Source organism: Lycium barbarum, chromosome 7 (assembly GCF_019175385.1).
Source record: "Lycium barbarum isolate Lr01 chromosome 7, ASM1917538v2, whole genome shotgun sequence".
Classification (NCBI taxonomy): Eukaryota; Viridiplantae; Streptophyta; class Magnoliopsida; order Solanales; family Solanaceae; genus Lycium; species Lycium barbarum.
In genome coordinates this window covers 11,633,698-11,660,500 of record NC_083343.1, presented here as the reverse complement: position 1 = coordinate 11,660,500, position 26,803 = coordinate 11,633,698, and the positions used below count along the sequence as shown (strand labels likewise).

Sequence of the window (26,803 nt, the reverse complement as noted above, 5' to 3'; positions counted from 1 at the left end):
ATAAAAACAAATGAACAATTTTTATTAAAAAAAATTGAACAATTTTTATTAAAAAAATGGTGCTATACACGTGTTTGACGCGTGTATAATACTCATGTAGGTAAATTTGGGATTGTTCTGGGAAGGGATAATTAATTTAATTTCAAACAAGAATAAGGGGTACATAAATGTCCGCAAAGTTGTAGTGCTAAACTAAGTTTTCAGAATAAGTTTGAGGGAAATTTTATGTCTTTTCTCAATATAAAAATAGTATCTTTTTTGAAATAAACTAAAAAGTAAAGTAGGATAGAAATTAAAACACAGCGAGTAGTTTAACACCCCCTCTTTTTTATTTGTTTATCTGATTTTGACATGATACGAAATTTAAAAAAGTAAAGAAAACTATTTAATTTTGCGGCCTTAAATTAAAAATATATAAAATGTACCTGCTCTTGAATCTTACTGTTTTAAACATGTCATGCATGTGGAAAGTTGAAAGTAAAGAGTTGCCCAAAAAAAAAAAACATTATTTTTCGAGAGGACTAAAAAAAAAAAATAAGATAAACAAATTAAAATGTAGATCAATAAAAAAACAAAAACATATATTAATTATTTATTTATTTTCTCATCTTCTGCAAGATAAGCCTATATAAGGACATACTAGCCCCAGTAGCCCTCACATATATCAAAAAACACATAAAATTGTAAGGTGCCTCTCTCTCAAAAATCTGTCAGAAAATGGCACACTCCATGCGCTTCTTTGCTAGTGTGTTACTTCTAGCAATGCTTGTCATGGCCACTGGTTCGTCTTCTTCTTCCTTATATTTTTTTAATTAAAAATAAATAAATTAAGCATTCGATATAAAGAAAGCTTTTGAATGATTGTAACTTAAATGATTGTGTAACATGTCAAAAATATTCTTTTGAATTTTGAGGTCTTACACATGTTATGTAAAGACATAATTCTTATAAGTGGCATCTATTAGGATCTATAATCAGAGAATGTTGGAAGAAAAAACTAATTAGACTAAATATAAAAATGTGAAATTATCTTCGCAACAGATTAAGAGAAAAAGTAAGACGCATCAATTGAAACAGAGACTATATACATATATACTTTGCGAGAATAGTGATATATATATATATATATATATATATATATATATATATATATATATATATATATATATATATATATAGAAGCGGAAGGGGCTCATCTGAACATCTTTGACGAAAATCATACTATTATTTATATAAGGTCAATTTTTTAAACAGTATACACTTGGCATCCATTAACTTAAAATCTTGAATTCGCGTTTTCTCTAACATGGATGTATATGGACTTACTAACTAACATTGAGGTATATTTACAGAGATGGGACCAATAAGAATTGCAGAGGCAAGACATTGTGAGTCGAAGAGCCATCGTTTCAAGGGCGTATGTGTGAGCGAGAAGAACTGTGCCTCAGTTTGCGAGACTGAAGGATTTTCCGGTGGTGACTGCCGTGGACTCCGCCGCCGTTGCTTCTGCACTAGGCCATGCTAAGAGTATTATTCATGATATGTAAAGAAGAAATTTGAGAGTAAATCTTTGAATAAATTACACTATGATTGTTCAAAGTTTGTGCTAGTTTTGTTTCTTAAGCTAGTTGTTATCTTTGATTGTATGCTATTATGGTGTGGTAGACTCGTAATTTATGTGGTGTGTTTCTTGTTTTCTGCAACATTAAGGATAATTACCTTCTTTTCTCTTATTGGTCTGCAGTGGTCTTGTGTAGGAATAGATCTCGATTCTTATATTTTTATATAACTAAAAGGAGGAGTGAAGGTTGGACACTTTAAACTTGTCAATAAATTATATTTAGACGCACTCAAAGTATAATTTTTTTTAATTGAGTATTTGAATACATAATAAAGTTAATGTTTCTATTAGACACTTTCGACTCATAATTTGGAAAAGTCTGTGTGTTCTTAAATTTCAAATCTATAAATAAGTTAATTAAATAATATATATATATATATATATATATATATATAATTAAAGGAAGCTATTTTAAGTGTTAACTAATCTATTCAATGGACGTTCGATAACACATGCATAAGCTCTTCCAAATTTTTGCTAATAAGAATCATATTATCATGTACTCAAATGCTCAGCCGGAATAAGTCGTGGTCCAAGTATTTAAATGGAATTTACTTACAAGTTTAAGGGGAATATCTATATTCAGCCGATTGATGGTAAACGTTTAGGGATAATAACAGCCGATTGGTAATTTTTTTTTAAAACTTTTTTTATTATATACGGGGGGTAAGGGAACAGAAAATGGGAAAGGTGATTACAACGTGGGGTTTCGAACCCTCACCAACAAGATGAAAGTGCAATTAGTCAACTAACTGAGCTATTAGATTCCTATAATTATTGGTAAATTCTAATTTTAGTTCTTAAGCATATTTAATTTTCAATTAATTGAAAAACGTGTCTTTGGTTATTATGTAAAAGGTTTATTGCATTTGAACTATTTTAGTACGTACTATCGAATATGAAAGTGACAGTGTAAACTTAACATAAACAATTGATAATCACAACAAATTTATGAACACTATTCAATGGATCAAAAGTACTTATTTGAAAGATCAGAATTAATAGGTAATTGATGACTATGTCTGCCTACGGACAGAACAGTGGTCCTTCCTGTCTTGCCTCTTCAACCTGAGTAGCTAACCCCCGCCATGGAGAAAAATATCAGAACTCAATACATACACCAAACAATGATAATTTAATGCAATTAAATGATAAATTGATGTAGAAAAAATGTTACTATTGCAAACTGATTAACCTTATTTTCTTTCTATAAATTAGGACTTCTTCCTAATCCTCATCACTTTCTCTACATATAGATGTAAATTTTCATCTGATTTTTTTAATCTCTTTCTTCAATATTCTTCTTCCATAAATCCTAACTTTAGATAATAATAAATCAGGTAATGAGACCAAAACAATAACCTTTTCTTCTAATTCATATTTGTACTTAACCTTGCTCTAGTGAGAAGTTCAAGGTCGGCCCCTGGACCTGCAGGTTTGTTTTCTTCTTATTATCTAATGCACATTATCGGCGCTCTCCCAAATAATTCTCCACCTTTGACCCTTCGTTGTCAAGATACACATCATGATCTTGGATATCATTCACTTCATGTCTCTGAAGAGTTCCGATTTAAGTTTCATGGTGGTACTTGGTTCTTTTTTAAACTTTCCCTAATGTGAAATTCATATAGCTGGCAAAAATACGAATAAAGAAAAGAAGTAGCAATACGAATAAAGAAAAGAAGTAGCAATACGAATAAAGAAAAGAAGTAGCAATTAGTAATAAACTGATGGCTAGGTAAATAAGATCGTAGTATGAAGTACTATATATCATCTAAGTACACCACCAAAAAGTTGCTCATTAAAACTTAAACCTTTACTCTTCAGAGACATTGAATGTGTTATATCAGAGGCGAATTCAGGATGAGTTCACCATTGCTTTAAGATAAGATATAAATTTTTATGGGGACATCGACTTCCCGAGCAAAAGATAATTAATTACATTTTTTTTAAGAAGTAAGTTATTTTATAATTACAATGGTATCAAAGAGATGCATAGTTACAAAAGAAGAGGAAATATCAACTCATACAAAGATAACAAAAACCTATCATAAGTCTAAAGAGCTAAGAAATCCAAGGGCCTATCACGAGACTAAAGAGCTAATAAAATCCAAAAAACTAAAGAATCCTTCTATTACAATTGTACTCGACGAGGCTTCATCCTTTGAAAACTATTCATAATAGCATCATTGCTTATAGTTGCAAATACCTTAGGCTCTATCTTACAAACTAAACAACCATTTAGAAATTCTTCACCAATGCGATTGCGCAGATCATTTTTTATGAGCTTCATTGAGGAAAATGCTCTTTCCACACTTGCAGTAGCAATAGGTAAAATCAATGTCAGCTTCACAAGTAAATAAACAAGAGACCAAGTTTGATCCAATTTTGTTTTTGCCATCACAATAGCAAGATCCTTAATCCCCTTCAAGTTGAGAAACTTGCTATCACGCTATCTAGCATAGACAATGAAACTATCAAGCTGGTAACTGAGATCTCGAAGTTGGTTATCACCAAAATCATTTTTGTAATACCCGGCCAACTTCATTATCTTGTTCTTGTCAAAATTAGCAAATGAATCAACAGGATTCAAACTAGCCATACCAAGGAGTAAGTCACTAGTCACAACATCAAAACGGTTATTGAGCTCCTGAAGTTGCAAATCAATAATTGCATAAAATACTTCCACATGAAAGTGATGTAAATATGAAACTCCAGACCTCTTACGCTTTGATCTTGGATAGTCATCATCCATTTTGGGAAGCAAAATTTCATGTTTTCCACAAAATGAATAAACGTCATCCATCAAAGACTCCAATTCACTTTCTCTCATTTTTTGCAATCTTATCTTTGCAAGGTTAAGCAACTCCATAGCATTGACGATATCTTGAACGTTCTTTTATAAAGCTCTGTTCAATTCATTTGCAAAAAGCAACATCTTGAACATCAAATGCAAAATAAAGACAAATTCAAATTCCTGAATGTTATCCAGAAGATTTCCTACTGCAAGTCTATCAAACTTGAGTGGAGAATCTTCTTTCATATCTTTAAGCACATTAGCAATTGAAGAAAATATAATCATGAAATTTTCCAAGGTCTTAAAATGAGATCCCCAACGAGTATCACCTGGTCGTTGGAGACCACGTTCTTGATTCAATCCTTGCTCAGTAAAAATTTCTCCGACTTTAAGCAATTCTTCCAACTTCTCCACTTGGTGTTGTCGAAGTATTCCCTGCGCTTAAAAATGTTTCAATAGTATTCAATACATTAGTGACAACATAAATGAAAATTTTCACATCCGAGTGTTTTCTAGACAGAGCGACAAGTGCCAATTGCAACTGATGAGCAAAACAGTGAATATAATATGCAGATGGAGCATCTTGCAAAATAAAAGACTTTAGGCTTTTTTTTTTTTCTCCTTGCATATTACTAGCTAACCTTGTCCACGTAATTTCGATAAACATTGCGAGTGATCCTCAAGTAAAGAATAAATTGCATTCTGTAATGATCTTGCAGATGTATCACTCACATGGACAATGCCCAAAAAGCGCTCTATCAACTCTCCACTTTTGTCAACGTATCACAAGACTAGGGCTATTTGCTCTTTATGTGAGATGTCCTTTGATTCATCAACTAATATACCAAAATAATCACCATCCAAGTCTTTGATGATAGCTTTAATTGTTTCTTTAGCACAAGAATTCACGATATCCTTTTGAATTGTCGAACAAATCATCATTTTTTGGAGCATGTTGTAATATTACCTTTTCCACATCCGGATGGTTATTTCCATGAAATTCCAAAAGTTCAAGAAAAAGACCTTGTATTCGGAATCTTCACTCTCATCATGACCACGAAATGATAATCCATTTCTTAGGAGAAACCTTACCACATAAATCAAGGCATTTAAGCGAATTCGATAATCACTCTTGTCTTTCTCATTGAGATTCGAAAAAGAAGCTTGAATCGATTGACGTTGATTTTTCAAATCTAGCATCCTATTGAAACATTTATTATGAGTACTATTTACTTCACCAACATGTGATTTAAGTCTCACCGGACCATGGTTCCAACTCCTAAAACCATTGTCTACAAATGCTCTCCCCGCATTACCACGACTTTCAAATTCATTCTTGAACAAATAACAACACAAACAAAATGCAGCATCATCTTTTATGCTATATTCCAACCAACCAAAATATAGAGGCTTATACCAGTCAGGATTAAATTGACGCATCTTATCCCCAAACTTAGTGTTAGGAAATACTTTCAGTTCCGGTTGATAAGGCCCCATCTCAATATAATATCTCCTCACTTTATCTCGAATATTAGGACTAAACTGAAAAACGGGTCTTCTTTCTTTGGGATCATGTTCAAGAGAGCCCAACTCAAGACTACAATCAACATTTGAAGGAGGGGTGAAATTGTCTCTCTTTGAATTTCCGGAGCTATATGCGAACTAACGGATGGACGGCCACTAGAACTTGGTTGTCCAATGTACAACTTAGTCACATAATTATCCATTTTGATTCCTAAAAATTTAAATAACTATTCAACTTAGTCACAAATTTGTCACTTGCAAATTCATAATAAAATAGGGGAATCACACCCCTTTCACATTAAACTATAAGGGTATCGCACCCTTCCAAATTTGTAATAACATAGAGGAATCACACCCCTTACGCATTCAAAAATAAGGGAATCACATCCTTCCAAATTTGTAATAAAATAGAAGAATCACACCCCTTTCGCATTCAAAATTAAGAGAATCACACCTTTCCAAATTTATAATAAAATGGAGGAATCACATCCCTTTCGCATTCAAATATAAGAGAATCACACCCTTCCACATTTATAATAAATCTCCCCTTTCGCATTCAAAATTATAGAGAAGTGTTCATTACCGTCTATCGAGCTCGAAATTTAGCGCAAATACGATCCAAGAGGTCCAAAACTTTATGGCTGCAGTGCAAATGGTACTTCTCCTTCAAAACAAAAAGATGACTCCAACCTAAAAATGAAAATTTGTCAAATTCCTTAAAACCCATGAACTCCAAAATTCAAAAGAACCAAGAAAATAAGCTTTCAAAAGTCAAAACCCATAAACCCAAAAATTCAAAAACTCAAAAAAACTAATAAAATTCAGAAACCCAAATTCAAAAAATCAATAAAAAGACCAAAAGAGTGTTCGAAATTTGAATTCAAGACTTACTGGACACCTTGTTATTCTGAGATATTTTATTTTGGGATTAGAGAATAAATATGGGAATGGAGAATAGATTTTGCCTTTTGAAACTTGGGACTTTAATTTTACTTGATGGATTTTGATGGGTTCATTGCTGGCTTGCAGCTTAGCTATCAACTATGGGTTTCTAAGTTTCTTGATTGTCATGACTCATGAGTTCATCGTTGCAGTGTAGCCATGGAGTTTTTTTTTTTTTTTTTTTAAAACTTTTTGGGACTCGGTATAATTAGAAATAAAGGAAAGAAAAGTATATGATGCAATATGAAGTAAAAACACTTTTTTACTTGAGTAATAATATAAAAAGGAAGGTAAAATGGTAACTTTAGAAAATAATAGCAAAAATTTAAATAGTTGCCCAAGCTGGGGATTGAACCCGTGACCTTGAGAATACAAAAATAACTTTTGACCAGTGCTCCACTCCGCTCAACATTTCTTATAATCAAAATTTCATCAAACCCTGTCTTATTTATGTTATATAGATATTCATATCAATCTTTCACTACAAGAAAGAAGACATTTGTTAATAATTTTTTTTGTTATTATAGTATTGACTATTGTTGTAAAAAGTACTTTTGGCAATAACCTTTTTTGTTGTTGCATAAACTTTTCCCATTGGTTGTTATTGCAACGACGTGCAACAACTTTTCTGTTATTGCCAAAATTACTTTTTGCAACAATAATCAATATATGATAACAAAATTAAATTGTTTGGCAAGAAAAAAAAAGTTCATTTTTAAAAGTTTCATCGTATATGCCAATAATAAAATTAAGTTGTTGCCAAATATTAAATTTTGTCAATAATATTATTTTTGTTGCCAAAAAGTTATTGCCATTTCTGTACCTTCTTGTAGTGTTTGATAGATATTCTTTTTCAAAAATTATTTCACTACAGTGGGAGCTTTGTGTTAAAGCTGCAATATTGTCATACCAAAATATATATTTTTTAGCGGGGGCACATATTTAAATAGTCCCTCCGTTTCATTTTTGGGTCTTTGATTGGGTTCAACATTTAAGAACGTAGGGAAGACTTTTGAATCTCATAAATTTATATTAACTAAAATGTGTATATTATACTTAAAATACCGTTTGAATCTTATAGTGTTACACATGTTATGTCATTTTTAATTAAGAAGTGGTTTTGGTAAGGGTAATAGGAGAATGCTGAAATTAAGAACCTACTAAATTTATAAAATTGATATTCTTCTCGAAACAAACTAAAAATAAGAGTAAGATGCATAAATTGCAAGGGAGGAAGCAAACATTTATACTTTGTGAGAATAATAATAATAATAATGTACACTATACATTTGGCATCCACCACTTTAAAATAAAAACAGGAATTAGCTATGAAATTCGTCGCTAATCTGTGGCTCAATAGTTCATAGCTAACATAATATTTGAGAATCAATCTCTAATAAATCGTTAAATAGGATAAGCAAACAATTTTATCTTATTTAGCTATAAAAGTTGTCTGTCGTTAATTTTTTTTTAAAATCGATTTATTAACTTAAAATCTTGAATCTCACCTTTTCTCTAACATGAATTTTGTTTTTACAGAGATGGGAACGGTGCAAATTGCAGAGGCAAGAACTTGCCAGTCCCCAAGCCGCCTATACAAGGGGGAGTGTTTGAGCGAGAACTGCCTCGTCGTCTGTGAGTCAGAAGGATTTACCGATGGCGACTGTCGTGGACTCCACTACCGTTGCATCTGCACTAAGCCATGTTAATTAAGAGTATTATCATTCATATATGTAAAAAAGAATTTTGTGAGAAACTCTTGAATAAGATGGTTCAAAGTTTCTGCTAGTTTGTTTCTAAAGTTAGTCGTGATCTTTGATTGTATGCAATTATGGTACAAATAGACTCGTAATTCATGTGGTCTATTTCTTGTTTTGTTAAATAAAAGAAGGGAAGTAAAAACATATTTTTATTAGCAAGAAAGTAATTCATCGGTGGGTGGGGGGTGGGCCTCAGCCCCTGGAAGTTTTTGAAATTGAATTATCGTGTATTTCATCTTTTACATACTCCTTTAGTAGGTGTTTTCTTCAAAAATCCTTTGAAAAAGAGCTCAACATGTCAGAATATGAGCTAGTTGCTTGAATGGTCATTCAATTTATTTTATTTTTGACTTAAGAAATTTGAGTTAAGATAGTATTTGAGTAGAGGCAAATGTGTTCAGATGGGTCGGGTTATGGGTTACAATTTGCGCATTGGTTTGCTCAAATGAATTGGATCCTTTATATTAATCTCAAGCTCTCGACATGTCTATTTTAAGGTTGGCACAAGACCTTTTAACGGATGACAGACATATTTGCGCAAAAATATAATACCTGAGGTATTTATATTCGAATAGCGAAAAGGAGGTAGAAATGAACGATATTTGAGGGGAGGGGTGTAAATGTGATCCTTTTCCGAATAATGTTTACGAGTAAAGCCGTTTTGGACGCTCACGTATATATAAATTTTAATTAGCATAGGACTTGCGCATCGCGCCGACAATGTTAGAGAATTTTTTTTTTTATCTTATTTGCTTGATCATATTAATTTTTTTCTTATTTTATCAATTATCAAAATTTAATCCACAGCCGTTTATAAGAAGGTCAGTAGGGAGGGAAAATCATTTAATTTCCTTCATCTTATACTGCCGTAAGATTTTGTGTTATGTGCAATAAGATTCAGAGTTAGTTGATGAAACTACAAAATTATTTTCTAGGATAAAAGAAAAAGTTCATCAAGATTGTCAAATAGATACTGATATATTAGACAAATACTATGAGGTTGGAGATGGAGTTGATCAGGGGTGCTTGTTTGGGGTGGGGGGTGTTGGGGGTTGGGGCTTGAGGGTGGAAAGACAACCAACATATAATGTCATTTATAGAACTTGTTTTGCCCCACGTTTTCCAGGGAAGCTCTTTCCGTGATCTTAAGGAACTTATTTTTGGATAAGATATTTTTTATAACATTGACCAATCAAATATGAAAAAAAAAAAGGTGAAAAATATTTTTTGGCGGAAAATATTTTCTTTCCATTTCAAACACACCTCCAATCTAATGGCATTAAAATTTCTTTTGCATGAACTAACGCACACTTTGTACTTTCCTTGTTAATCATTCGATGTCCCCTACCTACTGCCCTATTAATTTGGATTAGGCAATTTGCACGATTGTCCTTACAAGGGGGTGGTCTTTAATTTTTGGTCCCTCAAATTATTGGTCTTTAATTTTTGCCGTTCGCCTAAAATATCTCGAGGTTCGAACCCCGGCTCAGTAAAAAAAACAAATTGCCAAGGCAGGGGTTCGTAGCAAAATTAAGTCTATTCGGTAAAGCCTAACTTTTACAGAGTAAGAAGAGGTAAAAAAAAATTATCTTGCAAAATTTCAAAAGGTAAACTTCTGCCTTAAGGCAGAATTTAGTTATAAGGTAGACGTATAAGCAGAGGCGGATGGAGCAATATAACTTGGGGTTCACTTGAACCCTAAACTTTTGATGCAAGATATAAATTTATGTGTAAAAATTTACTAAAATTACAATAAATAGTAGATATGAACCCATAACTTTAGAAATATAATGGTTCAGTGCTAAAAATTTAAGATGTTGAACCCTTAGAATTTAAATTCTAGATCCGCCTCTGCGTATAACTCAGAATTTTCGCAAAGCCTTGCCTTGAGAATTTTTATTTTTTTACTGAGTGGGGTTCGAACCATGAACCTCGGATATTTTCGGCCACTTTTTAAGCGAAGGGGAAAAAATTAAAGACCATCAATTCGAGGGATAAAAATTAAAGACCAGCATCTTTGAAGGACAATTCGTGCAAAAAAAAAAAACGATTTGGATTGATCGAGTTGTAGAGATTCTACTATGATTGATTGTTTGGCTGGGCTTTTTCTTTTGGGCAATTCGTGGAATTGCCCTTCTTTTGGGTGGTCTTTAACTTTTGCCCCTCAAATTGGTGGTCTTTAATTTTTGTCCTTCGCATAAAACTCATGGGTTCCGGGTTCGAATCCCTGCTCAATCAAAAATTTAAAAAAAAATTAGCAAGACAGAGTTTGAATTTCACTCTGCCCCCTCCAGCAGACTTTGCCTTGAGGCATATATATATATATATATATATATATATATATATATATATATATATATATATATATATATATATATATATATATATATATACTAGTTACACGAGGCCCGTGCTAAGCCCGGGCCCAAATTCAAAATATAAAAGTAGTAATTTTTTTTTTCAAAAGAAGTATAATTTGTGTCATATTTTTTTACTGCATATTTAATATAATTCAGTGGCATGTTAAATATGTATTGTGGATAAGTCTTTTAAATTTTTAAAGTTTCTCTTAATTAGACAATTTTTAAATAAAATTTCTTTTATGGGGAAGGAAGTCTGGCAGGAGAATTATCAAAGAGATACAAGAGACTCAATATTTTGTAAAGTAACATGATCTAAATTATTTACAATAATTACAACTTGATGAAAATCATCAATTGAATTTTTTGATGTTTTTATGAATTTCTGGCTATATGATTTCCTTATTTATAGATTGACATAGATTTTTGGTATTTATAAGGTTTTAATTTCACTCATGATATTTCATACCGCAAGAGTTTATGTTAGTTAAATGTGGTGATTTAAGTTTAGTGTTAGATGAAATTAAGGAAAATATTAAATTCATTAAATGAACCTCAAGAATCAATTTGGTTCTCCATATATAGTTTATACTTAAAAATATTAATCACCAGTTAAAATTGTAATTATAGTACTTTTGTATAGTTTTTAAATATCTTAGTTTAACGTAAAATATTAAATTGATTTTGGGTATGAGCTGGCTGTAATTTAATTTAGCTTCAAAGATTAGTCAAATTAACTCTTGAAAAATGAAAAGTGCCACATAAATTGAATTGAAGAGAGTAATCAATAAGATCTAATAATGCTCCCGTAAGAAACCAAAATGTGGCTCCACAGTTGACTAAATTTTGCCAAAATGTATAATGATAAATAATGTAAAGGGTAAACTAAAACTCCACTCGGTTCATATGATATGGTGTTATTAGCTAGGACACACCCCTTAAATAAATACTTATTCCGAGAGAGTGAGGAACGATTTCACTAAATTATCCTTAATTAAATAGCACCAATTTAATATAATTTCTTAATCATATTAAAATTTATTTATCTAAATAAGGGTAAATTTGAAAGAAGGAAAAAAGCTACTCCATTAATATTCTTTTGATTATGTAAAAATTACTATTTGTTTTGAACTAAATATAAAAGTTAAAAATATGATACTCATAATATAAATTAAAGGGAGTAAGGGGCTAAAACGAAATAGACAAAATATTGCAGTGCCCACCTCATATGGGCCGAAGAAAAACAGATGTGTGTGCCAAAAATGGAATAGGCAAGGAGTAACAGACATGTGTAAGTAAGCAACCAATCAAAATTCATCTTTTGCAATGTGAGGACGACCAAAAATTGAGATTGACACTTATATATAGTATAAATATATATATATATATATATATATATATATATATTATTTTAGGCATATATTTTATTTTTTTTACTTTTCAAGGCAAACTTTTAGTTATGCCTTAAGGAAAAGTTCCGCCTTATGAGGCATACTTTTAGTTATGCCTTAACTAAAAGTATGCCCCATAAGACAGAACTTTTCCTTAAGGCATAACTAAAAGTTTGCCTTGAAAAGTAAAAAAAATAAAATATATGCCTAAAATAATATATATATATTTATACTATATATAAGTGCCAATCTTATGGGGCAGACTTTTAGTTAAGGCATAACTAAAAGTATGCCCCATAAGACAGAACTTTTCCTTAAGACATAACTAAAACTTTGCCTTATAAGGCAAAGTCTATGCCTTAAGGAAATGTTCTGCCTTATGGGGCATACTTTTGGTTATGCCTTAACTAAAAGTCTGCCCCATAAGGCATAACTAAACTATGCCTTAAGGAAAAGTTCTGCCTTATGGGGCAGACTTTTAGTTATGCCGGATCCGGCATAACTTTAGTTTTTCCTTAAGGCGTGTATGCCGAATCCGGCATACACGTCTCCCAGACTTGCCTTGCGAAATTATTTTTTTATTTTATGCCTGAGCGGGGATTCAAACTCAAAACCTCAGGTATTCGACCACCTTTCTAAGCGAAGGGCAAAACTTAAAGACCACAAATATAAGAGCCAAAATTTAAAGACCACCCCAAAAGAAGGACAATCCGCGCAAAAAAATGTTTTCTTTTCTGGCCCATTTCTTATTAATCTCTGGGCCCCAATTCTCAAGGCCCAATCCTTCACCAGTATAGCGGATTACCCTAAACTGGTCGAGTTAGCTAAATTGACTCGACCAGTATGGCAGATTACCCTGGTTTTGTAAAGTTTCATTTTTGGTGATTAATAAAAGTTAAGTTAGTCATAAAAATAAAAAAAAAAATTGTGGATTAACCTAATCCTCATGTATTTACAAAATCTTATCTCCATTTACTTTAATCTGTATATAAGATTAGCCTGATGCTTAGTTTATTCATCTCACTAACAAAATTCCTTTAGAAGATACAAAAAAGGTGGAACGCTTGTATAAAGTTCTTTTGCTCCTTATGTTGTTTTTCATGGGCAATGCAGGTACAAATTCTTTCCTACTAGACTATTCAAGATAATCAAATATTGAGAAGAGAAAAAAAATATCTTTTCTTAAGAACCTACTAAATTTATAAAATTGATATTCTTCTCGAAACAAACTAAAAATAAGAGTAAGACACATACATTGCAAGTAAACCTGTTAACCGGTTCGGTTTAACCTGTTAAAACCGGTAACCGGAACCGGAACCGGTAGGACCGGTTAACCATTTAAAAATTTACCGGTCCGGTTCCAATATATTTGAAACCGGAACCGGTAAAATCGGAACCGGTAAAATCGGAACCGGACCGGTTTAACCGGTGAAAATTAAAAAAAAAAAAAAAAGAAAGGAGCCGTTGGGCCGCCTGCCTGTGCGTTATTAATGGACCGTTGGCAACGGTCCATTTGCAAAAATGACCGTTGCCAAACGGTCATTTTCTTAATTTTTGGCCCCCAATTTTTTTTTTTAACACTTTAACCCATCCCCCACCCCTATATAAACCCTTCTTCATTTTCATTTTAATTCACACCAATTCACTCTTCTTCATCTTTCTCTCAAATCTCAATCTCTCAATTATAGTTACTTTGCAATAATTAGCCACAAAATCTTATTATAGTTTCAACTTTCAATTATTAATTTTGCAATTATAATATTGTTGGTGGAGTTGGTGATTTTGCAACAATCCGAAGTAGCTTTGGTGGATTTGCAATTCTAGCCGCCTTCACTTTGTTGGAAATTAATCCGGCAATTTGGTACCTTCGTTCCAACTCTATCTTTATTTTTCGCAATTTAATTCTAGCAATTTATTTTTCACAATTTAATTTACGCAATTTAATTCTAGCAATTTAATTTGTTGTAATTTATTTTCTTGTGATTTATTTGATTGTGATTTAAATTAATTCTATTTAATAATGTCAAAGAGATTAAGACGTGGTGCCGGTAGTAGTAGTCGTATTGTTAGGGGTGCGCTTAATGAGGAAACATTTGTGGAAGAAACACCTAATTTAGGTATTGATGCTGGTGGAAATAATCCACTTTTAGGTCATGAGGCAATGCAACAACATTTTACCGACACTTTTAATGAAGACTTAGATGATGATGATGAAACACAACCCCTCGAAAATCCCATAGGAGATACATGTCCTGCACAATCACATACACAAGACAAACCGCCTAGAACTCGTAAGCCAACAGCTAAAGTTTGGAAATTTATGACTAAGAATAGGGAAAACCAAACAGCTACGTGTACCCTATGTGGACAAGTATTTAGTTTTAAGCAAGAAACTGGTAAAGATGGTGGAACGGGTACACTAAATGGTCATATGAGAACCAAACATATGGATATTTGGGGAGAGCAAACGAGTTCAAATGTGGGGGGGATTCAAATGACGATAGACTCACGAACCGGTAGAAATTTTAAGTATGACAAGAAAAAAAAGCGTGTAGAAATAGCTAAAATGGTAGCTTATGAGTGTTTACCATTTTCCTTTCCTTCAGGTTTGGGGTTTGTTACTTACATTCAACGTTATTATAATCCGTTATTTGAGGGTATTCCTAGAAGTACTTGTAGAGCCGATGTTATAGATTTGTTTAAAAAATATAGATTTTATTTGCGCCATGTATTTAATTCTTTAAATTGTAATGTTTGTCTTACTGCTGATTTGGGTCTTAGTATTAACCATTTAGATTTTTTGCTATTACATGTCATTGGGTTGATGACAACTGGATTATGCAAAAAAGAATTATAGATTTTTTATATGACAAAGGAAAAGGTCGTCACGATGGAAATTTTTTAGCCGATTCAATGTCTACTATTATGAGATTTTTTAACATTTATAGAAAAACACTTTGTATTGCTTTAGATAATGCTTCTAATAATACAAAGGCGATAGGTCTTATAAAAAGAGAACTAAGTCCTCCGCTAAGAAATATTTTTCATGTAAGATGTAGTTGTCACATTTTAAATTTAATTGTTAAAGATGGTCTTGTGCATTTTGATGATTCTGTTCAAAAAGTTAGAGATGCTGTTGCGTTTCTTTTTTGTAATGCTAATAGGGGAAGAATTAGAGATTTTAAGAATGCTTGTGTGGAAAGTAATCTTAGACCTAGGAAAATTCAAGTAGAAATTGAGACTAGGTGGAACTACACTTACATTATGCTACAACAAGCATATGAGTATAGGATTCCCATATAACAAGTTCACAACAAATATAATACTGATAGTGATGATTGGTTAAATTATTCGCATTGGGAAGATGTTAAAGAATGTGTTGACCTCTTAGAAATTTTTTATAATGCAACTCTTGCTTTTTCTAGACAATTCTATCCCACGGTAACCGGAATTTTAGCCTACTTAGCGGAAATAGCTAGAGTTTTACAAGAGTATAAATATAAACCCGATTATTAAGTGGCTATTTTTGAAATGATAATCAAATTTAAGAAGTATTTTTTTCCCATCCCAACTTTATTTATATTGGGTTCCCTTTTAAATCCTTGTTTAAAAGTGTCTTATACTAAAAATTTGGTTAGTCAAATTTATACATTTTTAGAAATTGAAGAGGGAGTTCAACCATCTTTAGCTGAAGCCGATCTCGCTATTGATGATGAGTTTAGAAAATTTTTTACTCATTATTCTAGTTTGGAAGAACGTGCTACATCCGTTGCTCCACGCCCTACTACTTCTCAGAGTAGCAAAAAGGGCTTGTCGGGTTTAAAAGTTTTACATTCACAGCCAACTTCTTCTTCTACTGCAAACTTTGATGAATATAACTTTTATTTGATGCAGCCAAATGTGGATATCAAGGAACTGGATGAGTTGGACGTCTTAGCATGGTGGAAGAAGTACAAGGCAAGCTATCCGGTACTTTCAAGAATGGCTCGAGATATCCTTACGGTTCAAGTATCAACCGTGGCTTCGGAGAGCGCATTTAGCCAAGGAGGACAGCAAATTGGAGATCATAGACATTCATTATCCGGCTTTAGCTTGCAAGTACTAGTGTGCATTCGAAATTGGATTAGATCGGAGCGACGCAACCAAAACTCAGAAGCGGAGCAAGGTGAAGAGGAAGAAATTGAAGATTTGATAGCTAGTGGACCGGACCAAATGGAAGACTTTGAAGATATTTCCATGACCGAATATGATGTGGGGGAAATTAACGAAATGGTTCAAAATTGGTGATTTTATTATTCTACTATTTTTGTACAACTCATGTATTATTTGCAAGTTAAAAAAAAGTACAACTTGCAAATAAATGTTATCCAAGAATGAATAAAATATATGGCTCATTGAGCTTTCTTCTATTTACTTGTGTTCATATTTTTACTTTTATTAAGTTAGGAATATACCTAAAATATACTAAGAATATACTTATAATATACATCTACTTAAATTAAAAAAAAAGTTATATACTTGAAAAATAACTAAAAGATATTAAGAATATACTTATAATATATATATTAAGTTATACATATATATAAGTTATATAGTATACTTAAACATATATATATATATATATATATATATATAAGTATATATAGTATATAACTTATATATATATAAGTATATATAGTATATATATTAAGTTTTACATATGTATATTAAGTTATACATATATATATAAGTATATATAAGTTATACATATATATAAGTATATATATTATATATATTAAGTTATACATATATATGTATACGAAAAGCACTATTCTGTATTGCTGACTTGCTATTAGCCTGTTAGTTAGTAAATATTTAAACTTTAATTATAAAGTTGTATAACATATGTACATATACCTAAAATATACTAATAAATACTATAATATATATATATATATATATATATATATATATATATATATATATAATACAAAAAACCAAAAAAAAAAAGGTTTTAACCACTCCAAACCAGACCGGTTCCGATTTGGAGTTTCAAACCGGTAAACCGGAACCGGTTAAACCGGAACCGGTTAAGCGGTTCTGGTTTTTTAACCGGAACCGGCCGGTTCCCTAACCGGTTACCGGTCCGGTTCCGATTGCAACCGGTTGCCAGGTTTAATTGCAAGGGAGGAAGTAACCATTTATACTTTGTGAGAATAATAATGTACACTATACATTTGGCATCTACCACTTTAAAATAAAAACAGGAATTAGCTATGAAATTCGTCGCTAATCTGTCCCTCAATAGTTCATAGCTAACATAATTTTTTTAAAATCAATCTCTAATACATCGTTAAATAGGATAAGCAAATAATTTTATCTTTTTTAGCTATAGTTGTCTGTCGTTAATTTTTTTTTATCTGCTTATTAACTTAAAATCTTGGATCTCACCTTTTCTCTAACATGAATGTGTTTTTACAGAGATGGGATCGATGCAAATTGCAGAGGCAAGAACTTGCTAGTCCCCGAGTCGCCTATACAAGGGGGAATGTTTGAGCGAGAACTGCCTCGTCGTCTGTGAGACAGAAGGATTTACCGATGGCGACTGTCGTGGACTCCACCAACATTTGCATCTGCACTAAGCCATGTTAATTAAGAGTATTATTATTCATATATGTAAAAAAGAAGTTTCTGAGAAACTCTTGAATAAGATGGTTCAAAGTTTGTGCTAGTTTTTTTTCTAAAGTTAGTCGTGATCTTTGATTGTATGCAATTATGGTGCAATAGACTCGTAATTCATGTGGTGTATTTCTTGTTTCTGCAACATTATGGATATTTTTTCTGTCCTCTAATTTGTGTGTACTGTCAAATGTATGTGCATGGGGGGTGCGGTGGTCTTGATTCTTGTTTTGTTAAATAAAACAGTTGAAGTAAATATATTATTTTTAAGACCAAGAAAGTGATTAATCGAAAGGGAGGGGGTGGGGGTACTAACCTCTGGAAGTTTTTGAAATTGAATTATCATGTATGTAATATTTTACATACTTTAGTAGGTGTTTTCTTCAAAAATCTTTTGAAAAAGAGCTCAACATGTTAGAATATGAGCTGGTTGCTTGAATAGTAATTCAATTTTATTTTTAACTTAATAAATTTGAGTTAAGATAGTATTTGAGTAGAAGCAAATGTGTTCAGACGGATAGGGTTATGGGTTACAATTTGCGCATTGGTTTGCCCAAATGAATTGGATCCTTTAAATTAATATCAAGCTCTGGACGTGTCTATTTTAAGGTTGACAAGATTCTTTAACGGATGACAGACACCTTTGGACAAAAGTATAGTACTAGAAGTATTTATATTCGAATAGTGAAAATGAGAGTAGAAATTAACGATACTTTTGGGGAGGGGGAGATGGGGGGATAAATATGATCCTTTTCCTAATAATGTTTAGGAGTAGGAGTAAAGCAGTTTTGTCCAAAATGAAATCTGAACAGCAAAATTAGATTTTTCTTCTCTACTTTTGAACTAGTTCTCAAGGGTTTCTTCACGATTGTGCCACATCAATACCTTTTTTGATTTAAACAAGTGTTCTATTTTTGAAAATAATTTGACCATGAGATTATATAAAATGGAAAAAGAATTTCTGTTGTCTGTTAATAACTTATGAAACAATTAATGATTTGTAGCTTCTTGCTTATGGGGTTGTTAAAGCTTATAAATTAAAAGGCATGCAATGCATTTTTTGTTGTAAATATTTTCTTTCATTGAAACTATTTCAAGATAAACATTGAAATGAATTGTGATGTAAGAGTTCATATTTAAAATAGACTATCGTTAAATATATCCGAATAAGTTTAGCGGGTTTATACCGCGAGATGAATGCATAAGACCAAATCAATACCACTAAACAAGCTCATGTTTTTTTAATTGATTCAATTTGTAGTAAAGGCAAATTATAGTATAATTATTACCACCACTTTTGTTCCACCTTTAAACTCGTGAAGTGAGTGAAGTTTAGTTTAGTTTGTTTTTGTAACGATATCCACAATATGTTATTTTCACTTCATTATATGTCATCCTTTCACTTATCTAATGACATTATAATCAAAATTGTTTCTGCATGAACGAACTGATGATCCTATATACTTCTTCCGCTTAATCATTTGATGTCCAGAATTTATTATCTCAGAGTGGAGCCATAATTTGTAACTTCATGGGATCTAAGTTTTAGGAAGGCAATGCAGATGGTTGTAACTGTCGGTTTAACATTTAATTAATATTTTAATACAAAATTTTGACTAAACTTATTGGGTTTAGTTGAGTCCAGACTAACTTTCTTGCTCCGCCACTATACATTAATCATGCCGTAGAAAATATATCTTTTTTTCGTGCGGATTTCTCTTCTTTTGGGCTAGTCTTTAATTTTTGTTCTTCGCCTAATACCCCGAGGTTCTGGGTTCGAATGTTAGCTCAGTAAAAATAAAATAAAATTGCAAGACAGATGTTTGAATACAAAACTCTACCTTAAGGTAGAGTAAGGAAAAAAATAAATCCTGCCTTAAGGCATAGTTTGAAACTCTACTTGAAGCAGACAAAACTCTACCTTTGCATGCAAAACTCTGCCTTGTGATTTTTTTTAATTTTTTACTGAGCGGGGGTTCGAACCCGAAACCAAGGGATTTTTAGCGAAGGTAAAAAAATTAAAGACCACCAATTTGAGGGATAAAAATTAAAGACCACCCCAGTGAAGGACAATCTTGCAAATTGCCCAAAATCTATTATGGGCCGATTGTTTGTCTGACCTTTCTCTTTTCTGGCCCAAATCTTATTAAACAGGGCCCAACCCCCTCATCAATGTAGCGGTCTAGTGGATTACCGTAATCTTCATGTATTTACTTTCATCTCATCAAAATTTATTTTATGATCTTAGTGAAATTGGAAGTATATGTAAAATGGAAAAAAGGAGTAATTATTTAGGTTCCTTATATTAGTTGATTCTCTGTATATGATATTTTTATTTTATTTCCGTTTAGTTATGACTTATGGTTTCCTACTTTAAGCTAATCACCGTATCTATTTATTGATTCCAATTGGAGAAGGAATATACAAACCAAAATTATTTTTTGGATATCATTATTTGACTTTCTCATTTATATCAAAATTGTTTCTGTCTCAAATATTTGGCTGTGAAATGGCACACTCCATGCGTTACTTTGCTACTGTGGTACTTCTAGCAATGCTTGTCATGGCTACTGGTTTGACTTCTTCTTCCTTATCAATACTTTAATTTAAGCATTCTATATTTGAAATTAATTAGCCCGATTCTTTCGATATCACGTTGATAAAGGTTATTCAGGGATAAAACACTTCCTACCAAGAGATTCATCATCCAAATGGCCTAAATCTGAGACCTTTGTTAAAGAGTATTGATAGAAAAGATTTTGACCATTTCACTATATTGGGGGCTCCGTGTTAAAGCAGTCACTATTGTCATATCATAATATATTTTTTTAGCAGGGGCGCATATCTAAATACTCCCTCCGTTTCATTTTTGTGTCTTTGATTGGATTCAACATTTAAGAATGTAAGGAAAATTTTTGAATCTTGGAAATTTTAATTAATTAAAATGTGTGTAATATAGTAAAAATACCGTTTGAAAACTTATATTGTTACACATGTTATGTCTAATTAAGAAGTGGTTTTGTTAAGGGTAATGGGAGAATGTTGAAATTATGAACCAACAAAATATAATATTGGTATTCTTCCCCAAACAAACTAAAAATAAGAGGAAGACACATAAATTGCAATGGAGGAAGTAAACATTTATACTTTGTGAGATATTAATGTACACTATACATTTGGCATCCACTACTTTAAAATAAAAACATGAATAGCTAATTTATTAGCCGCTAATTAGTTTGTCATTAAATAGCTCATAACTAACATAATTTTGAGAATCAATCTCTAATAATCGTTAAACAGGATTAGCAAACAAATTTTTTGTTATTTAGCTATAAAAGTTGTCTGTCGTTAATATTTTTTTTTTACCGATGTATTAACTTAAAATCTTGAATCTCACTTTTTCTCTAACATGAATGTGTTTTTATAGAGATGGGATCGATGCAAATTGCAGAGGCAAGAGCTTGCCAGTCCCCGAGCCGCCATTTCAAGGGGGAATGTTTGAGCGAGAACTGCCTCGACGTCTGTGAGGCAGAAGGATTTACCGATGGCGAATGTCTTGGACCCCACTTCCGTTGCATATGCTCTAAGCCATGTTAATTAAAAGTATTATTATTCACATATGTAAAAAAGATGTTTGTGAGAAATTCTTGGATAAGATGGTTCAAAGTTTGTGCTATTTCTTGTTTCTGCAACATTATGGATAATTTGTTTTCTGTCCTCTAATTTGTGTGTAGTGTCTAGTGTATGTGTATGTGTATGTGGGGTGGGGAGGTCTTGATTCTTGTTTTGTTAAATAAAAGAAGGAAAGTAAAAACATTATTTTTATTAGCAAGAAAGTAATTATTCGAAAGGGGGTGCGTGGGGGGTGGGGATTAGGTGTTTTCTTCAAAAATCCTTTGAAAAAGAGCTCAACATGTCAGAATATGAGCTGGTTGCTTGAATGGTCATTCAATTTTATTAATTTTTAACTTAATAAATTTGAGTTAAGATAGTATTTGAGTAGAGGCAAATGTGTTTAGATGAGTCGGTTTATGGGTCGCAGTTTGCGCATTGGTTTGCTTAAATAAATTGGATCCTCTATATTAATCTCACGCTCTCGACATGTCTATTTTAAGGTTTGGCACAAGATCCTTTAACGGATGACAAGCATATTTGCGCAAAAGTATAACACGAGAGGTATTTATATTTGAATAGTGAAAAGGAGGTAGAAATGAATGATATTGTGGGGTGGGGGGTGGGTGGTGTTTAAATATGATCTTTTCTGAATGATGTTTTGGAGTAAAGCAATTTCGGACCCTCGAATAAAAAATTTAATTAGTATATGACTTGCGCATTGCGCTGATAGTGTTCGAGAAAGCATCGTTTTATGCTGCTCCCTCCATTCCATATTAAGTGATCTTTTAGGCTTTTTATTTTATTTCAAAATAAGTGACACTTTAGGATTTCAAGAAGAAATTAATCCTATTCTTCCAAACTTACCCTTATTTATAATCAAGAATCATTAAATAACTTTTCTTTTTCTAAGCATTAATTAGGGGTAAGTTATTAAAAATACTCACAATTTTCTAGAAGTAATTTTTTAAAGGGTGTGCATGAGCTAAAAGAGTCACTTATTATGGAATGAAGGCAGTAAAAGGGAACTTCCCACAAAATGGCTCCTAAGAATCTGCCTCAATTTCATTGAGGGAACATTTAATGACTGAGGAGTCATTTAGTTATGAATAAATTTGAATATTATTTTAAATAAGTACTCCTTCAGTCTCAAATTATTTGTTCTTTTTTTGTCTTACATGCCCCTTAAGAAATATTAATTAGCATGAGTATTTGACCTACTTTATCCTTATTTATGTCTATATTATAATCTCTCTCCATTAAATGTTTATTTTATTTATATATCATCCCCATTAATGAAAAAATTCTACTAAGGGTAAAATGGTGAAAAAATAATTACTTATGCCTTGAACTTTTAAAACGACAAATAATTTGAGATAACTATTTTTAATAACCATGAAAAATAATTTGAGACGGAGAGAGTACTTCTTTATCATTTTTTTTTAAAAGTTTCAATAAAGTCCTGTGCAAGCTGGCTTACATGAATTAATTAGGTAGTAAAAGATTTAACGACTAATGTAATTAATTGGTTCTAGCAAAGTACCTAATATAATTCTATAGAAAAATTGTTAATCTACGTAACAAATTTACCGATAAAAAAATATTATTATGCGAGATGAAAAAAGTGAAAATTGATACTCCAATTGAGTAGATAAGTTGACGACTTTCTATAATGAAATAATTGAGCTTTATAGATATATTTAATTCACATACTGCAAAAAAATAATTAATAAAATTTAGGTATTTTATAACAAATTCGTAAGGATTCTCTCTTTATATTATAAATAAATTTAAATTGTAATTTAGAAAATATTTCATTAATGACAATTATAACAAAAGAATGTTTTGTCAATATAATTAACAAAATGAATATTGTCCGAGACTCTTGAGGTCCCTTTCAAGTGTCAAAACACAATTTTTCAATAATCACAATATTTACCCGCTTTGTTTTTTTTCTTTTTACTTCTTTAAAATCATGATATATATTTTTAATATATGTAGTAAATTTACCTATAGAAAAATATATATTAGTTCTAGTGGTAAATGTATCTTCGATAAGGTATACCTTATAGAACGTAATTAATTTATATTGTATTTTGGTACTGACATTATTATATAGAACGACATTAACAGTTATTCACACCAAAAGAATTGTATTTTGACACTTGAAAGGGACCTCAAACCCTTGGAGAATATTCATTCCGTTATTTATATTGACAAAATATCTTTTTGCTTATTTATATTGACAAAACATCTTTTTGCTATAATTGTCATTAATGGAAAATTTTCTAAATTATAATTTTTTTTATATATAATATAAATAGAAAAATCTTGTAGGAATTTGTTGTAAAATACCTAAATAAATCTTGTAGCGGTATTTGACATACTTTATCCTTAATAGAATTTTGTCATTAATAGAGATGACACATAAATAAAGTAAATATTTAATGGAGAGAGATTATAACTTAGACATAAACAAGGATAAAGTGGGTCAAATACCCATGCTAATTAACATTTCTTTAGAGGCATGTAAAAACAAAAGGGACAAATAATTTGAGACAGAGAGAGTACTTATCTAAAATACTATTCAAATTTTATTCATAACTAAATGACTCCTCAGTGCTAATAAATGTTCCCTAAATAAATTTTATCTAAATAAATGTTCCCTCAATGAAATTGAGGCAGACTCTTAGGAGACATTTTGTTGGAAGTGTTATAAAATAAAAACTATAAAGTAAATACATGGAAGAAATATGTAGAGAGATATAAGATTGTATTGCTCCTCTTTCAATTCTACATATGGCCACTATTTATAAGGAAAAATATATGCTTAATGGCTAAGCCATTTAAGATGACAACTAAGGGGTCATGTACTCTTGGTGGCTAAGTAACTTAATGGACAAGCATACTCATAACACTCCCCCTTGGATGTCCATTAATTAGATGATGTGCCTCGTTAAAACCTTATTAGAAAAAACCCTATGGGAAAAAGCCTCAATGAAGGAAAAAGAGTACACATATCTAGTAATACGCTTTGAGAGCTGCCTCATTAAAAACCTTACCAAGAAAACCCAATGGGACAAAACTTGGTTAAGGAAAAAAAAGTACAACGTGTATTTCACTCCCCCTGACGAAGACCAAGATTCAAATGTCGGAGCCTTCACATTCCAATCTTGAATATCATCTTCTCAAGAGTTGAAGTTGGCAAAGATTTGGTGAACAAATCTGCAGGATTGTCACTTGAACGGATTTGTTGCACATCAATATCACCATTCTTCTGGAGATCATGTGTGAAAAATAACTTTGGTGAAATGTGCTTCGTTCTATCTCCTTTTATGAAACCTCCTTTCAATTGAGCTATGCATGCAGCATTATCTTCATATAATACTGTGGGTATTTTTGTATCACACTTCAAGCCACATCTTTCTCTGATGAAATGTATCACTGATCTCAACCACACACATTCTCTACTTGCTTCATGAATAGCGATTATCTCAGCATGATTTGAAGAAGTAGCAACAATGGACTGCTTTGTCGATCGCCATGATATAACAGTACCTCCGCATGTAAACACATAGCCCGTTTGAGATCGAGCTTTATGTGGATCAGATAAATAACCTGCATCGGCATAACCAACTAGATCTGTACTACTATTGTTAGCATAAAACAGACCCATATCGCTAGTTCCTTTCAGATATCGCAATATATGCTTAATCTCGTTCCAATGCCTCTGTGTAGGAGAAGAGCTATATCTTGCTAGCAAATTAACAGAAAATGCTATGTCAGGTCTTGTAGCATTAGCAAGATAAATAAGTGCACCTATTGCATTAAGATATGGTACTTCAGGACCAAGTAGCTCTTCGTTTTCTTCCTGAGGTCGGAACGGATCTTTGCTCACTTCAAGTGAGCGAACGACCATAGGAGTACTTAAAGGATGCGCATTGTCCATGTAAAACCGTTTTAAAACTTTTTCAGTATAGGCAGATTGATGGATAAAGATCCCTTTTGTGAAATGTTCAATTTGCAGACCAAGACAGAGTTTTGTCTTTCCGAGATCTTTCATCTCAAATTGTTCCTTCAAATATTCAATCGCCTTTTGGAGCTCTTCTGGAGTTCCAATGAGATTTATGTCATTAACATAAACAGCAAGTATAATGAACCCTGATTTTGTTTTCTTAATAAAAACACATGGACAAATGGCATCATTTATATATCCTTCATTTATCAAGTACTCACTTAGGCGATTATACTACATGCGCCCTGATTGTTTTAAACCATATAATGATCTTTGTAATCTGATTGAATACATTTCCCGAGACTTTAAACCAAATGCTTTAGGCATTTTATATCCTTCAGGAATTTTCATATAAATTTCATTATCAAGTGAGCCATAAAGATAAGCTGTAACCACATCCATCAAATGTATTTCAAGGGTTTCATAGACAGCTAAACCGATGAGGTATCGAAATGTTATATCATCCATAACTGGTGAATACGTTTCTTCATAGTCGACGCCGGGTCTTTGAGAAAATCCTTGTGCAACAAGGCGTGCTTTGTATCGCACAATTTCATTTCTCTCATTTCTTTTCCGTATAAAGACCCATTTGTGGCCAACTGGTTTTACACCATTAGGCGTTTGGACTACAGGTCCAAAAACCTCACGTTTAGCAAGTGAATTCAATTCTGATTGAATTGCTTCTTGCCATTTTGGCCAATCATATCTTCGTCGGTATTCTTCGACAGATTAAGGCTCCTGATCCTCACTACCTTTCATAATATTTAGTGCAACATTATATGCAAAAACACTATTCACCACAATTTTCGAACGATTCAAGTTGCCCTCATCACCAGTAAAACTTAATGATAGTTCTTTACTCACTGGAGTCTCGGGTTTGCTGATTTCTTCAGGAATATCAGGATTAATCAGATCTTGAATCTCTTCATGAGATCCTTTCATAGTGTCATTCTGATCATTGTTTGTATTTCTTTTTCTAGGATTTTTATCCTTGGAGCCCAATGGCCTACCACGCTTCAGGCGTGGATGAGATTCAGAGGACACTAGTAGATTGTCCATTTGGAACATCAATTCGAATAGGCACATTCTCTGCAGGGATATGCGACTTAGTTATTCTTTTCAA

The 26,803-nt window shown here is 32.0% G+C and overlaps 4 protein-coding genes across 4 annotated transcripts; 2 read left to right on the top strand and 2 right to left on the bottom strand.

The window, feature by feature from the left end:
* The first annotated feature begins 620 nt into the window (after positions 1–620).
* LOC132603122 (defensin-like protein P322) lies at positions 621–1,733 on the top strand. Its single transcript, XM_060316024.1, has 2 exons — positions 621–781; positions 1,353–1,733. The coding sequence occupies exons 1-2, from the start codon at positions 718–720 to the stop codon at positions 1,523–1,525; spliced, it is 237 nt and encodes a 78-aa protein (XP_060172007.1). The 5' UTR covers positions 621–717; the 3' UTR covers positions 1,526–1,733.
* Positions 1,734–3,755: 2,022 nt separating this feature from the next.
* Positions 3,756–4,493, bottom strand: LOC132601280 (uncharacterized). The gene is made up of 2 exons (XM_060314378.1): positions 4,089–4,493; positions 3,756–4,046 (listed from the first exon to the last, which is right to left on the bottom strand). Exons 1-2 carry the CDS (start codon positions 4,491–4,493, stop codon positions 3,756–3,758), a joined length of 696 nt encoding a protein of 231 aa, XP_060170361.1.
* Positions 4,494–4,520: 27 nt separating this feature from the next.
* Positions 4,521–5,915, bottom strand: LOC132601278 (uncharacterized). The gene is made up of 3 exons (XM_060314377.1): positions 5,386–5,915; positions 5,060–5,120; positions 4,521–4,853 (listed from the first exon to the last, which is right to left on the bottom strand). Exons 1-3 carry the CDS (start codon positions 5,913–5,915, stop codon positions 4,521–4,523), a joined length of 924 nt encoding a protein of 307 aa, XP_060170360.1.
* Positions 5,916–20,409: 14,494 nt separating this feature from the next.
* Positions 20,410–21,729, top strand: LOC132602135 (defensin-like protein P322). The gene is made up of 2 exons (XM_060315133.1): positions 20,410–20,626; positions 21,481–21,729. Exons 1-2 carry the CDS (start codon positions 20,563–20,565, stop codon positions 21,648–21,650), a joined length of 234 nt encoding a protein of 77 aa, XP_060171116.1. The 5' UTR covers positions 20,410–20,562; the 3' UTR covers positions 21,651–21,729.
* Positions 21,730–26,803: the final 5,074 nt, after the last annotated feature.